The sequence below is a fragment of the Schistocerca cancellata genome, chromosome 11 (genome assembly GCF_023864275.1).
Source record: "Schistocerca cancellata isolate TAMUIC-IGC-003103 chromosome 11, iqSchCanc2.1, whole genome shotgun sequence".
NCBI lineage: Eukaryota > Metazoa > Arthropoda > Insecta > Orthoptera > Acrididae > Schistocerca > Schistocerca cancellata.
In genome coordinates, this window is record NC_064636.1 from 127,521,845 (window position 1) to 127,539,383 (window position 17,539).

The 17,539-nt window shown below is 37.2% G+C and overlaps 1 protein-coding gene across 9 annotated transcripts in view; it reads right to left on the reverse strand.

The window, feature by feature from the left end:
- The window catches only part of LOC126108756 (zinc finger protein 99-like), a 126,501-nt gene that overhangs the window by 26,484 nt on the left and 82,478 nt on the right, over positions 1–17,539 (reverse strand). For 4 of the 9 annotated variants that reach the window (XM_049914103.1, XM_049914102.1, XM_049914105.1 and 1 more), the window contains exon 5: positions 12,277–12,314. In XM_049914103.1, coding sequence (XP_049770060.1) covers positions 12,277–12,314 — 38 coding nt within the window. Of the gene's footprint in view, positions 1–300; positions 4,116–10,560; positions 10,683–12,276; positions 12,315–17,539 lie in introns of those variants that run through there. The other 5 variants (XM_049914099.1, XM_049914101.1, XM_049914100.1 and 2 more) reach the window with 2 other exon arrangements.

Genomic DNA, 17,539 nt, shown 5'->3' on the forward strand with positions numbered 1-17,539 from the left:
GAACGATCTTGACAGATACATTCTCATTTCGGTAAAAAGACACACAGATTAAAGTGTTGCTAAACTCAAAAATGTGTATCATTTAAAAACAACTGTCTCAAGTTATTAAAAGTATGACAAAACTTAATAAACAAACTACCTTACACCAATAAGAAATTGGTAGTAAATGGAAAAAACTGACCAGAAACAAAAATTATGAAGTATAAGACAAAGCATTAGTAAAGATTTCTGAAAACCTCACATTTACTCAGAGAAATTATGGAAAATATACACTATGAAATCATGTTTAAAGCAGATAAAAAACAACTAAAAAATCAAATTAAAACAAAGCAATTAGAAAGAAAGTACATGTGATAAATAAACTTATTACAATAAAAATTATGCATTTGGATTAAATTCATAACCTAGAAATCACACTGAGCTCTTTCAACTGTCCTTGTGTTTCTACAAACAATCGGAATTATAATCTGACACTACATGATGACAGTTTTCCCACTGATGTTTGTACAGTAGTTACATGGTATTTAAAAACAGACAAATAATTAAAAGATTTGATGCATAAAATTAATGTACAGAGCTTTGTAATACAAAAATTTTTCACAATAAATACGGCACTTGAACTGACAATAGTGTATTTACATAAAATTTAACAAAGCAGAAAAATTGAATTACTACACAATTTACCAAAAGGCCTTTTTTGTGAAGATACACTGTTAATCCAGGTCACTAAATCCACTTCTGTAGGAGGAGTGTTTGCTACCCAGCGTCATTGTGGCTATGTCACGTAGTAATGAAACTATACAACCAGAAATGAGTGGTTATCATTCTAGTGACAGTATGGTAAAAAATTGGCGTGAATAACTTTGCCAAAGAGCAGATGGTTTTGCATGGTGCCTGGGTAAGTGCATCTCAGAAGCAGTGAATGTGGTTGGCTGTGCAGATGCTTCTACCATGAGCCTCTATGGAACATTGTTGAAAGATGGTGAAACCACAAGTTGACAAAGGTTGTAGAATGCCCATCCATTATGTAGAACAAGCAAATCAGAACCTAGCTGCTCTGTAAAATGGGATAGATGGCAATCTGTGGAGACAGAAGAAAATGCTTGAGCAGGCTCGAGAGTTTCAAGCTATTAAGCAGACACTGTTGAACATGAGGCCCCAAGTTATGTAACAGCTTTGTATTCCCATGTTGATCTAACGATCTTGTCAGTTACAATAGCAATACAAATAGGATAATCGAGATTGGACTGCATACCTATAAGGAAGTGTCACATGTTGGGATAAATGACATTTCTTTCAGACCAAGTGAATGGTTGTGCTCAGATATGTCATTATCCAGATGAATAGTTGTTTCATACATGCACCACACAACTGGTGCAGGAAGATGGAGGCAGTGTCATGCTATGGGGGATATTCATATGAGATGGCAAGAAAACAGCTGGTCATAACTGAAAGCACCATGACAGATGTGGAGAACATGAACATTACTGCAAACTTATCACTCAATGCTTGATGTATTTACAGAGAGTGACAACATCTTACAGCAGGATAACTGACCAAATTACAAGGTAAGAATCACACTGCAATGGTTCGAGCAGCATGATGGTTCACACTGTTGTCTTTCCCACCCAGCTCACCTCATTAGATCATGATGAAATGAATCTGGGATGCTCTTGCACACCAACTAGACAGCAATAAACCGATAGCCTACAGTTAATGGGAAAGGTGTGAGATGTGTGTAGACTTATAGTCCAATTTACAACTGAAAAACTAAGAACTAATGAGTCCATACCATAGAGATGCACTGTTGTATTGCAGTCTGTAGGTGAATCAAAACGCTACTAGGCAGATGATTATAATTTTTCCCTTATCTCTGCATACATGCCACCATCAGTTACTTCCTAATAGAGAACTAGCACAGAAAGTTCACACGTGTGCAGATTATTGATCACACAAATAGCAATACTATTAAGGAGGCATACCTCAATAATATGTTCACATAATCAAGCGATTTTTGTATCTTTCTCCATTCTTGAGATAAATATCCTACATTATGAATGTGTAATAAACACATTTCTGCTGTCGCCTGGGTAGTGGATACAGCCTCATGAAGATTGAAACGGCAGTTTCTTTCAAATAATTAGCAGCATACTGGTACATTTTCTTGAATATAGGGTCCTGATAACTGCACAAAACTACTTCTCAAACGAGTAAAAGGTACCTCTCAATGCACAAATTTTGGGTAGCCCGAACAATTAAAGCATGGAGCATTTGCAACAAAAAATCACAATTGTGTGCTTCATATGTTGTATTTTGTATGTAACTTCTTCGAATGTGAAGCTGCGGAAATGGATTTGTCATAATTTTTGTGACCTCTCTGTAGCACATGCGAACAATTTTCATAAAACACGTGTGGTCTTCCATCAACATGTGTAGGTCTACAGACCTCAACAATACTTTGAGTGGTCTCTATGTTGTGTGTATTAATTTGTGTTTCCTGTGACTGCCCAATGAGTAAAAGATTTTCCACAAATACTACATTTGTAGGGTCTCTTTCCACTGTTTATTAACTTGTGGGCCTTGAGATTACTCAATACATTAAATTATTTATTACAAGTATCACATTTGTGAGGTCAACTCATGTGTGTATTAATACATGTGTCTTGAGAGAGGCCGACCGCGTAAACGATTTTGCACACACACCGCATTTGTGTGATCTCTTTCCTGTGTGTATTAACATGTGGGTCTTGAGATGGCTCGACTGAGTAAATGATTTTCCACAGACATCGCATTTGTGAGGACTCTGTCCAGTGTGTATTAATTCATGTTTCTTGAGACTGCCTCTTTCAGAAAACGATTTTGCACACACATCGCATTTGTGTGGTCTCTTTCCTGTGTGTATTAAACTATGGTTCTTGAGATGGCCCGACTGAGTAAATGATTTTCCACAGACATCGCATTTGTGTGGTCTCTGTCCAGTGTGTATGAATTCATGTCTCCTGCAACTGCTCCAATGAGTAAAAGATTTTCCACAAATACTACATTTGTATGGTCTCTTTCCACTGTGTATTAACTTGTGGGCCTTGAGATTACTCAATGCATTAAATAATTTACCACAAGTATCGCATTTATAAGGTCTCTCTCCTGTGTGTATTAATACATGTGTCTTGAGAGAGGCCGACCGCGTAAACGATTTTGCACACACACCGCATTTGTGTGATCTCTGTCCTGTGTGTATTAACATGTTGGTCTTGAGCTGGCTCGACTGAGTAAATGATTTTCCACAGACATCGCATTTGTGTGGTTTCTGTCCAGTGTGTATTAATTCATGTCTCTTGAGACTGCCCCTTTCAGTAAACGATTTTCTACGAACAACACATTCGTGGGATCTCTCTCCAGTGTGTTTCTTAAGATTGCATAACTGAGTAAACATTTTACCACAATCATCACATTTGTGATGTCCCTTTGCACTTAGCACTGTGTGGACATGAACATGGTCACTTGCACATAAAATTCCACAGTCATTACATCTTTCAAGTTTCTCTTCAGCTTCTTTCACAGTATGTGTATTACATATGTCATTAACGGATTTTTTAAAAGTTTTCCTGGGTACCTTGTATGAAGGGGGCTCCTCAGTCTGTTCCACGATTCCTTCTTGTACACACTCGAAGGAGATATTGTTTTCATGATCATCACTGCATTCAAGTTTCTCACTGTTGGTAGCAGATAATGTTTGGTCGACCTCCCTCACTCTCAAATGTTCTTTCAAGCAGTCATCAGTCGGCAATACCTCACCACATGACTTACACACAAATGCAGGTGCCTGCACACCATCAATGTGGATGAAGATATGCATTATGAGTCTGTATTTTGAAGGGAAGCTCTGCAGGCAGAAACTACAGTTAAACTTATGTAATTCCTTTTCCCTGATGCTACAACTTAATCTTGTGCCACATAAGCCGTCTTCTTGTGAAGTCTGTACTTTGGTACAGTTGTGAGACACACTGAAATCTGTGGACTTCTCTGCATCTTTCTCCAGCTTGTCATTGACTACTCCTTGATGCAATGTTTCTTGATATGAAATGTCACAGCTGTCACCAGCACTTTGAATGAAACTGAGGAAGGAGGAAAGAGGTGTGAAACATTGATTTACACAATACAAAACAATATTTCACCATCCACAAAATCAGAGCCTATAAACCAAAAGATAAAAATGTATGGCCATCACAGATAACTTATTCAGTAAATGTAAGTGATTTATAATTGTCATGACATTCTACCAGAATGATAGAATTTTCCTAATATGAAACATTTTTATAAAGCAAATGATCACAGGAAACTGAATAACACCCCGTCTCATTCAGTGCTGACTAGGTTCACTTATTTTCTAGTAGATTCTATTATTAAAAGTCTTGCAGTATTTTTAAAATACTGTTTTACAATCTTTTACACCAAATTATTACATTTATTAGAAATAATATCCTCTAGCTTTTGACATAAAAATATCCACCAAAAGATAAACGGAAACAAAAAATAAGAGTAATCTATGATTTTAAAATAAAAACCAATCACTCTTTCCATGTGGATTTTTCTTTGATTTGGAGGACTCTTTAGGCTTTGGGTAGAAATTCTTAAAACCACCAATGATCAATTTATTTCTGAAACCAATATAGCATGGCATTTTATTTGACTGCAAATTGATCACCAACTATCAGCAACATCACATTTCTTATTGGCTAGGTGGTATGGCCATCAACCATGTGGCCAACACCTGTACATATATAAGAAACAATGTCACGTCAATAAATGAAGGAACACATACATAAATGTCCAGACTGATGAACAAATGTGAATGACACACACAAATTATTCCAACATTACATGTGTATTGTTAGCAGCACAGCTTACGTGTAGCCCTTTCTAATTGACATACTGTCTGGCAGGGAGGAGGCCAATGCAGTTACAGCCTCCCATTCAAAATTATCTTTACAACAACTCAATATCTGGTCCCCTGGAGTTCCGAAACATCCTTGACTGATCAAACAAATGTATCAATGGTGACATTAGCACGAATCATGTACAGCAAATCCTACCATAATCTTCTGAGAGCAAATAATTGCAGTAGGTGCATGGCCCATCCGTGTGATATCTGGATCCAATCATTCCATCTGCAGCTACCCCATTCCATCACAATGAAAATGGACATCTTTGAGCTTCCCACTGAGGTCATTTGAGTGTGGATATGGCTGTGGGTGGGTAGGAGCATGCACATACTTCTGTGCTGTTATTCTACCATGATTGCTGCTTTTGACTGTTTTGCTTTTTGATGGATATATGGTTTCAAGTAACCAATGACAGTGAGAAATTACAGTTTCCTTTCATCAAAAACTGAAACTTTGCTGCAGAAGATGGCTGTGCAAAGAAACATACTAAGAAGTTTTTCTGTCTTGAGTTCGCTCATAGAGGTTAGCCTTAAAAGCTCTGAACAAAATAATCATGATCTCAATTGTGCTGCAGATTGTTGACTGCTGTTTTCTCAGATATACTGCAGATCACATAGTTGTGGTAAGGTTAGGAAACGAGTTTGTTTCAAAGCTACAAAACCTGTCATCCGCCACATTTTAGTCAGAAGTCACTTAAAATCAGCTGTGTTTGTGTGTGGCCTATAACCAAGCAATGTACCTGGTAGTGGATGTAGTAATATTGCTGTGGCAAGTGACACACATCAGCTATCAAGCAGTTTTAATCAGACTACAGTAAAAGTTATTTTCTATGTGATTAATAAAAACCTTTGCAGTTAATCGCTACATTGCGTAGAACAGTTATACACTATGCCAAAAATGCCATACACCAGAAAACTTCCTTTAAGAGAAACTCTCAGTAAAATTGGGCTTCTGTCTAAAATCTCCAGACACTAAGTTAATGTAGAATATTGTATCCCACTGACTACAGTACTGCATGCTGAATTTAAAAAAAAAAAAAAACAAAAAAAAAACACCTTTTCGGTATGCCCTATGTAGGTATATTACTTACACAGTTGCTTCCACATAGGCCATATTATAAGAGTAGATGCCTGGTGTGCCAATTATCAAAGTGGCTGGAAACACCTCACACTTTCAAAGCTTACAGATGACATAGAAGGCAGGTACTGCCTTTGCCCAAACACTCCTATCAACACACATACAAGGAGGACACAGCCACAATTACACACTGTTCCAACATATTATCTGATTAGGGAAAGGCAGCGTATTCCAGCCATTCACATTCTCAGGATGGAGCAATATCCTTCAAATGTACACTGGATGTGAGTGCTCAGTTTCTTGGATTCTACAGACCAGGTACGGCACATGCTGATAGAATTTTTCTTGTCATTTGGCTTACTGTTGGTGAGGGCCACCTTACAGTAATTATTGTGCAATGTATCATTTTCCCCCGGGTTCAGTAGAAGAGGCACGATTGCTTTCTCACGTAAGGCTGAAATTTTCCTACTAGTTCCGCTGTTATGTAGCACTACTTGAAAATAATAAGTCGTATCTAGGTTTCTTGTGGCATTACATCAACACTGTCTGAGATACCTCCTTTTCTCCCCTCTGGTGTTTAGGTTTGTTCCTGCCTGATACAGGAGTTTCATGGGCTATCACAACAATAATAAATCCTCCTCATTGCTACTCATATTTTTGTTGACCCAGATCACAAAATAAACGATGTAGACAGCTGTTCTGTGATAAATATTCACTGTAGATGAACAGCATTGGAACTATCACCAAGCTTTGCAGATGGTGAATACTGTGGTTTGACACTTACTTCCACAACAGGGCAAGTGCACCAACAGTGTGGTGAATCTACCTTGCAATAATCATAGCCTGGCAAGATGTAAGCATTTTTGAATATCAGCAGATGGTAAAACAATCCTCTGTTTGCTCTATGTGGTACCCACCTCAGTGACCTCCTTTTGACATGCGTATATGTGTAGGTTACAATTATAATTAACCAGGATTAGCATTTAGTTGTGAGAAAACAAATAACTGTGCTGAAGTAAATTCTAGCATTTGTATTTAGAAGACATAGCTCTTCTCACAACCCACCAGGAGATGCTGGCATTACACCTGCATATTGCTTACATTAATATCTCCTACAAATGAAATGGCTGGCAAAATTTTAGGATAATATTAGCAATGCTTCTTGCAAAGAGGATCTTGGCAAATCAAAACAAAATCTATTGTTATCATTGAGTAGCTCCCCCTAAGAATTCACACAGCTAGTGTCTGATCTCAGTCCTCACTTAGCCTCACTTATGCCTCACACACACCAAAAACACAGGTTGTCCATTCAGCAATCCTTACCTACAGTGGCAACCAGTCAGATACTGTGCCCTGACAGCATGGGAGTATTGAAACATTTACAGAGTGACTCACGTGAAATACTGTGGCTGTCTACAAATAAAAAGTTTCATTTACTTCACATGTGCTATCAGACTATGAATGTTCCATTGCAGTATAGGAGTAATTAAATCAATGATAAGCTTTTGTGTCATTACTACAATTGATTAGGGAGATGACAATTTTAGGGTTTTCACTGTGGAACTTGGTGGTTCCAACACAAAACCATCAGTGTTTGCATCTAGGGACTAAGTCCACTTGTGATTCATGGGATATTTTGACAGCTGTTATTTCATTTATGTTTTTTCTCCAATGAGAATGGTGGTGGCTTTAGGTTTCAAGTATTTTCTATCTTCTTCTGTTGGGATAGAGTAGAACATCAAGTAACACCCCCGTCAGCTGCCACAACCCCCAAGTCACCATCAAATGTGTTCTTGAAGAGTTTGCTAGTGAAATTTCCAACACTTAATATACCAAGATGTCTCATTGGAACAACCTTCCCATAACAAAAGTGAGTGACACGCAGATATCCTAGTCTGTTGCTGTACAGTCATGGTTCAAGTTAATACAACTGTTGCAAAACTTATGTTCCTGATTCATATGCAGCTTTCTGGTATTTCTCATGGAGTTCTTGTCCCTTAAATGACACAGTACAACAAAGCTTGTGATATTTGGGACTTGCGGCATCATCTCAAAGCTGATTACATGAGCAGTTACACATACTGTTCACCCTTATGAACTTCAGTTTAATATTATATCTCTTAACTGCAGCTTACCATTTTAGTTATTCATAATTTTCCTCAAGTATGTGTTGTCTCATTTCTACCAGCCAATCCTAATTCCTGTGTAACTTCCAAAAAATAACTTATGATAGCCAATAACTTACTAAAGTATGTAGTGAGAATATATGATATTAAGTGTACAGTTAAAAATTCTATCAGCATCTCCACGGCACAATGTCAAGATTTCCTAATTTTGTGACTTTTTGGTAATAGCTAAATTATTTCATTTGTTTCAGTTGTGTGGCACCCACTTACCATATGAAACATTTATCTTGGCAAAGTGAAGTGACATGCATGCCTTAACAAAACAGACAGACACATAAAGTACATAAAACTGCAATGGAAGGATATCTAGGGAGGGTCCACACACTAACATGTGGTTAATGAAGATGTATGGCAGGTCTTTCTAGTAGTAAAGGCACGAGCCACCCCCATACCATATGCTAGCTTGCAGAGTATCTATGTAGATGTAAATGCAGAATGGTTTGGATGATTATACAATTTGGTCTTGTACCATTAGCCAACATGACCTTGCTTTGTTAGTACTGTGAACAGCTAAAAGCAAGGGGAACTATACCTGTTATAACCACATGCTGCTCTGCTGTATAGTTTAATGATCATGACATCCAATTGGGTAATATATTTCAGTAGCAATATAGACTCCCAATAATATCTCTGGGAGGGGGCTACACTCGTGGATATCATCAGGTGAAAGAAACAATATTGCCACAAGTCAGAGTGTGGAATGTGAAGTCCCTTGATTGATTAGGTGAGTCAGAGAACATGAAATGAGAGATGGATAAGTTGAAGTTTGATATGGTGGGAATTAGTGTGGTGCATGGGAGGAAGAACAACATTCCTGGTCAGGTGAATACGGAGAAAAGAAGAGTAATGCACCAGCAGAAGTTATTATAAATAAGAATATAGAAATGTAGGTAAACTATAATGAACAGTTTTGTTGACTCAGTTTCATAGCCAAGACAGATAAAAGGCAAAACTATCCACAACTGTACAGGCACATATAATTACTAGCTTTGTAAATTATAAAGAACTTAAAAGAATGTATCAGCTTGTACCTAGATAAAATTTTGAAGTGGTGCAAGGATTGCCAGCTAGCTTCAAACATTATGACTAAAAATAGTGTATTTCACAAAAAGGAGAATCAAAGTATCCTATCACTACTCTCATGTATTCTTGAGTGTAGCAATATGTGGAGATGCCAAATGGAATCATCACATTGGTTCAATTGTAGGTACAGCAGTCAGTCCATTGCTACGATACCAGAGACTCCATTGCTAGGATACCGCAGAAATCCAATGCTTTCAAAACAACTGTGTGACTCACCTCAGAACATTGCTGAAGGGTGTGTGATGCTTATCATATAGACCTAACCAGAGATATTAATCTCTCATTTCACAGTGCTTTGCAAGCAACAGGTTTAGATCTAGACACAGCAGTCACACTTATCTGTGAGCATTTACTAGGTGAAAAATGGTAAATGTTTACCATGGACATACATAGTAAATGCAGAATTGATTTTTTTCCTAAAAATGATTTTGCAACCTCATCAGCCCAGCCTTACTACACAACAGGTCCAGTGGCTACTACAGTTCAAACACCTAAAAGGCATAGCTACAATTTGGGATGAGAACATCTTGTGACAGGAAAAAAGAGCTTTACTGAACACAAAGGAAGATCTGATTGTGCACTACAGACAGTATAGCAGAATATTTCACTATCACAGTTTGTTGTCTTCTGAAGTAGGTAGAGATCTCTCTACCTTGCACAAGATAATTACGTCCAAGGAGTTATTCATCCTTTGCTCTTACTTCCAGTCAGTATTGTGGTGGTTTACAGAATAAGAATACTAGGAAAATTATTAACACGAAGTTTAACTGTCCATCCACACTGTGCCCCTTATATACCTACTGATATTTGTCCTGTAATTTCCCTCTAATTCTGTGATGACAATAGTTTCCTCGAATGATCTGAGCACAACTGATCAATATTCATTTTACTGTCATGGCCAGATAAATCACTATCAGTTTTGCTCCCAAATCAGCCAAATTTTCAATGTGTGACTAAGTCCTTTTGGGGAATTGTACTGTGTTAGATTTCCCACATTCAGACATAGGGGATTCTAGGTGTCCTTGGTTAGTAGCTTCGCACATGTCACAAAAAATGACTCACCAGTTAAGTCTTCATGGCCTTACTAAAGCTGACTACAGATGCTTTATGAAATTTAAGAACATGATGGTGGCCTGTAAACTGTGAATACAACAAGCTTGTTTCCAAATCCACATTGCTGACACAGTAGTCAAAGAGTTGTTCACCCCCAACATTCATTTATCTGAAGGGGCTAAAACTTGACTCCAGGTTTTGGATATATAACCACTCACCCTTTCCTCTTACTTGTTCTACATGGTAGGACATTAGCCTGTACCCATCACATTGAATTTGTATGACTTCCATGTCATATTCAATTAGAATAGTTAGCACTATACAGCTGCTGACACCTCACCTGCACTTTTGTATAAAAGTACACTCTTTTATTAAAGAACAGACACACAAACGAGCTGTTTTATAGAATGCATTACTAACGTAACTGCTTTGTAATATTTTTACTTATGAATAATAATGAACCATCATGTATATTTCAAACATCATGCTTAACATGAATTCACTTAAGATGATCACTTTGTTAACACCAGCAGAATATCAGAACTGGCAGTGATGTGCATGATATTATACAATGTTTTACTAGTTAACAAATTTCAGTCAGCATGAATTACAAACTGTGTTTTAGTCTGTAGCACCATTACATTTTTCATTAAACCTGAATTGTCAATGTTTTTCTTTTTTCCTAATGTTTCTCTAGCTGACCTTTGTGCATAACATTGCTCGACAATCACCATCAACAAGGAAAACAATTGTGACACAAACAGCGTGAGAAACTAGATTCTATCAACAAGTGCAATTCCATGTTGAGATGTGCTTTTATATTCTCTAAATAGAGCCAGTAGTAGTAACACTGAGTTCCAAGAAGTGAAAGGGTTGTCATGCAGTAGGAAGCACAAAGCACAGATAAGCAAGTGAAACTAAAAATTCTGCAGGAAGCAGAATACGGTGTATTGAAAAACAGCACAATTGGAAGAAGGTTTAGACTCAGCAAATCTACATTATGCACACTACTTAAATGAAATGTTCTTAATTCTGCTGCTCTGTGTTCCAGTTGCATGCTGAAGTGACTTCACAGTGTTATATATGAAGATGCTGAACTTTTACAGTGCTTCAGCTATATGTGCACCTCCAATGTGCCTGTAAGTGGAAATAAAATTCAGTGAACAACACATGAGACTGCAGAAAATTTAGACATTCAAAGCATACTTCAATTGTTTTGTTTGTTGGCTGTATAAGTTCCAAAATAGAGGCCTAATTTCATGCTCAGTGATAGGCAATGAAATGAATGCAGTTGATGAAGAGGGGAAAGCATGAATTTGACCAAGTGAGAGGAGTTTGCTGTATCTTATGCCAGCAATGTGGACAAAACTAGTATTTCTTTACAACTTCTGCCAAGTCAAACCCATAAAACAAAAGGTGGCATGTGGCATCATGGGGCCAGCAGTAAACAACATTCTTGGGTGATCAGTGAATCTGAGAAACTGACATGTTTTAAGAACATAAAATTAATGCTTCACCTTGCATCTATTCTCATTATTGGAAAGCTTGGATCGACAGTTAATCATAAATGGCTTTTTTGTTCTGTTTGTGCAGTTATTGCAAACCACTGTTATAAATGGGACTGATGTACCTTGTAATATTTTAAAGCATCTTTTTAATCTTCTGCAATAACAGAATAGTAGATATAGTAGTGTTTTCTTTGATAACATGCATAATGTTACTGTAGTTAGTATATACTGTATGTATATACTGAAAATGGTTAATATATAGAAAAAATAGAACTCCAAAAACAGAAGTTTTTAAAAATAACTTATGGTATTTTGGTCCCTAGGGGTTATTGTTTGTTTTCCTTTCACATCATGTAACTAAAAATTTATACTGCTCAAAAAATTTATACTGCTCAAAAAATTTCTCAGTGAAGAATAAAAACGTACCTTAAACTATCAGATGCATTTCTTATTGAGGCTGCCACCTGAAATAGTACAAAGAATTACTGGTGATTTAAAACTGATGAAACAGTAAATAAATAAAATTGTATTAACACCCACTAACATCTGAATGTTCCAAACAATACTTGGAAATAGTATTATCAAAGAGACACTAAATAAATGTAGCAGTTATTGAAGAAAATTATAGGTAAAAATTAACGCTTCATTTCTGCACTTTGTTTTTAGCTGTGTAAGTAACTATAGAAACATTGATTTATTGGAAAACAAATTTCCTACTTGATACTTCAAAATTAAATGCCTGAAATACCTTTCACCTCTCGGGCACATACAGTTAGGCAAAGTACCAGAGAAAAATGTAAAAAATCGTCCGATTTTTATTGATGAAACTGGCAAAGGAAAGAACTGAAAAAATATCTATCTGAACTGCTATTAAATGTATTTTTTTCACAACTGCAGCATTCAATATTATGCCATTCTCTTGAGATAGCTCACTGAATGGAACATCAAAGTTGTTAAATGTCACATCAGTTTCATCCACAGAAGAAATTCAGGAGTACAGCTTGACATGAAAGTGATAGGAATTATTACATGAAGTGTTTTTATTTTATAGTCATATAAATGACAAAGATTTGTGTAGTATCATAAATAGGAAATAAACAACATGGTCAACATGAGGACAGTGTTCTCTCCAAATGAATGAATGTGCTTTCATACATTTCACAGCAGGGGAGGGATTAATACAACTGCAGATAAATTCAGGTGGCCAATTATAAAGAGCCAGTATACAATGAATAAATATGAAGAAGCAATCAGAATGTAGACAGCAAGCACTAAAACAAGTTTGTTACTGGAGCCTAGCAGAAAACCTTTAACATCAAGGGTAATCCAGAAATTCAGTCAGCAAACCCGAAGATGATCACCTAATGTCAGATTAAACAAACTATTTCACAATAACATGAAAGACTGAGTCATCTCTGACAGTAAGTTGAATTAAGGTAACTATATCAAATAATTGATTTTTAAAAAATAACTGCATTGAAAATGAGTAATAACAAAGACAAGGATAAAGTATTGTGAATTGGAAAAAGAAACCATTTCTTGGTGGTGGTCATGATTTGTTATTCACATTATGTAATTTAATGAAGCAACACTTTCATGTTATTAATGAGGAATGTAATCAGTACAGCAAGGAACTTCACAACACATGACTTTTGACATAAATAGAAATAACAAAAGGTTTCGAGATAGATGCAAAGGAAACTATCCAGAGAAAAAAAATCATTTTTCACCAGGATGGAGCATCACCACACTGGCACCTGAATGAAAGGGCACTTCTAAAAAATAAGCTGCCTTATTTATGTATCAACCATAAGGGGCTTACACATCTCACATTCACCTGCCGACCTTGAAATTTGTCTGATCTCAGAATATGTCATTTTTTGTTGGGGTTTGTGGAAGGCTCCCCATCTATTTGCCTTGCCATGCAGTAACTTAAGGTTCACAAAATAAAAAAATAAAAACTACTTTGAGTACAAGAACTCCAAATGTGTTTCAGTAAGTATGGGACAAGTCTATTGCCTTTGCGTGTCCAGTTGAAGGAATAGTGAACTTTTGTCAAAAGTGAATGAAAACACTGAACTTAAACCAAATTGTGAAAAGTACCCCATTACACATGCATGCATATAGAAGATGTACTTACGATAAATTGAATGGTTCTTCTGCAAATACAACCTTTATAGCTATACATCTGAACATAAAGTTATCCTACATTTGTATCTTTATTCATGTCCAGGATATAACCTTTTTGGAACCTACACACGATCTGGTTCCACAGCTATCACTTCCCTTTCAGTAAAATAGGGTAATCTTATTCTGTTTTCTTGTGCTGAATTTATTTCTTTATTTTTTTATTTCATTCATAAATTTAATTTCTCTTTCAGTGTGAAATCACACTGTTGCCTATATCCTGGTCAGAGAGAGGGTGGGAAGGTTGGTTGGTTAGTTAGTTATTCATTCATTCATTCATTCATTTACTCATTCTTGGATCTACACATTGTATTTCACAAACCATATTGTCTAGATGGTTGCAGAATGTGACACATAGCATACTAAAAAGCAGAAGCTGCTACTGCAGATTACTTCTGTGAAGTCCACTAACAATCAGATACCTATGACTATTGCCAATCTCCTCACACTGATAATTATGGGAGATGTTTCCAGATTACATTATTATCATTATTACTATTTCATAAATTAACTTTTAGGAGATAGTGTCTAAATTTAAAATGTTCTTCCTATTCCTACATCCTTCCCAATTTCTTTACATACACAATGTGGATACTTTTGATCAGACACCCCGAAAAATATCAGTTTTTCATATGAGGTGCAGTGTGCTGATACCTACTGCCAGAATGGGGCACTCTGCGGAACACACAGACTTCGAACTTGGTCAGGTGATTGGGTATCAATTATGCCAGATTTCCACACTCCTAAACGTACTTAGGTCCACTGTTTCCGACGTGATTGTGAAGTGGAAACGTGGAGCGACACATACAGCACACAAGAGTACAGGCTGATCTCGTTTGTTGACTTACAGAAACTGCTGACAGTTGAAGGGGGCAGTAATGTGTAACAGGCAGACATCTATACAGACCATCACACAGGAATTCCAGACTTCATCATTATTCACTGCAGGTATTATGATTATTAGGTGGGAGGTGAGAAAACCTATATTTCACCGTTGAGCACCTGCTCATAAGCCACACATAATGCACGTAAATTCTAAACGATGCCTCGCCTGGTGTAAAGAGCGAAAACATTGCACAATTGAATAGTGGAAAACTGTTCTGTGGAATGAAGAATCACAGTACACGATGTGGTGACCTAATGGCAGGATGTGGGTATGGCAAATACCTGGTGAACATCATCTGCCAGTGTGTGTAGTGCCTACAGTAAAATTCGGAGGTGGTTCTGGTGTTATGGTGTCAATGTTTTTCATGGAGGGGGTTTGCACCCCTTGTTGTTTTGTGTGGCGCTATCACAGCACAGGCCTACATTGATGTTTTAAGCACCTTCTTGCTTCCCACTGTTGAAGACCAATTTGGGGATGGCAACTGCAGCTGTCAACACAGTTGAGCACCTGCTCATAATGCACGGCCAATGGCGGAGTGGTTACGCGACTATAACATCCCTTTAATGGACTGGCCTGCACAGAGACCTGACCTGAGTTCTTTAGAATACCTCTGGGATGTTTTGGAATGCTGACTGTGCCAGGCATCACCGACTGACATCGATACCTCTCCTCAGTGCAACACCTGTTAAGAATCGGCTGCCATTCCCCAAGAAACATTCCAGCACCTAATTGAACATATGCTTGTGAGAATGAAACCTGTCACCATGGATAAGGATAGGCCAACACCATATTCAATTCCAGCATTACTGATGGAGGGCGCCACGAATTTTGAAGCCATTTTTCAGGCAGCTGTCTGTATACTTTTGATCACATAGTGTATGTCCTCTGTGGTCTCTCTTGTGGTCTTCCAAATATTTATATCCATTTCTGTTTTCCATGTGTTGCTGTTTAAGTATGTTTCATGGTCTTTCTTGACTCTTTTTCGATTTATTATGTTATCTTGTGAGAGTCTAACTTCTTCTGTACCTATGACCAATTTTGAATTGATTTTGCTAGTGCTTGCTACCTCAAAGATCTGCCTTGTGAGCCTGTCGACAGTCATCCTGTGATGCATCCACAGAATTTTGTCACTTTATCTAAAGCTGTCGGTTACTGTTTCTGTCTGTCTATAAATCTCTCTAAAGGGACTCCATATCCAAATTCGTTCACAGAAAACTGGTCCAAATATTTTCCTGAGAATTTTTCTTTCCTGCTTCTCATTCAGTCATTTTTGTTTGACCATGAATCACAGTACTTTCTGAAGCAAAGAGATATTCCAGTAGTAGTTCTAAAATAGATTTTTTGTTATAATGGCTCCATATCAGCTGACAAGCTTTTGAGCCAGAAACTCCTGAAGTTAGGTTTGACAATAAGCGAGGATCTCACTTTTGAAAGACTGAAGATTTTGAACAGTGTGATCCCAAGACTTCAGCTGCAAAACTTATGGACAAACGATGGCAGGATAATGGTGAAGAACTGAAATAGGAATGATCAGTCCGCAATGCAGATGAGCTGTAGTGTCTGGACGTCAGAAGCTAAAAAAATTGTCAACTCTTATTGCCCCTAATTTTTTGTGTTTACTTTCAGGTTTTTATTTTGCAAAGAAACAATTTGTTTTACTAATATTATATTTACAACAGTTTCCCCTCATATTATTATCTGTTTGTCTAGGATTATTTTTAGTACTAATTTTCTGCTCAATTCTTATAACTCCAATACCAATACTATTCATTAATTCACTATTACTTCAATATGCTCACAAGGATCTGATTCAGGTGAAAATTTACAGTCTTATTTCTACTTTAATAATTTATCATCATATTACTGTGGTTTCTCATCATTAGGACCAATAATAAGACAGCAGTCTGTCATTCCATTTATGTTACTTTCAGTGTTGTTGTGCATAGATTATTCTAGCTCTGTTCAGGAACCTTCTCTTCCTGTCTTCAGTTGACCATTCACTGACCAGTGCAAAGCATGGTGGCCTTGGCCACAAAACCTCCCTCCTCCTGGAGATATCTCTCACTTTCACTTAAAGGAACCTTGCTCCCCTACCGTAATGCACTCTGGTATGCTTTGTTCTCATAACCTCACTGGCCTAAAGTCACTACTATCTAGTATCTTCACGAGCCTTGTAGCCAAATGCACTAAACTTCGTACTGCACACGCAAATGTTCCATCTCTGCCACCTCATCATAACAAAGTCTGTCACATATTTCAAGACAAGGACCTACATCTGATACTTCCATCAGAGATGTGGCTCCAACCAACTATGTCCACAAGTTCTGTAAATCGAGAAGACCACATCTTTTTAAGAAACAACAGATGTAACTGACAACTGGGTGGAGTAGGGGCATACACATGCTCTGATTTATCACATAATGTACACATCCAACAATCATGAAGATAAACAAGAGGAATATGTTCATAGAGATCACATCCCTTAACAGAAAGTCACCAATGTGTGTCCTCTACAAACGTCCTGAAATTGCCAGGTTTGGCTGTTTTTAACTTGCTCCACCCAGATCTTCCTCTTTTCTCAAAATTCTTAGATGGTGAAGGCTTCTTAAATTTGCT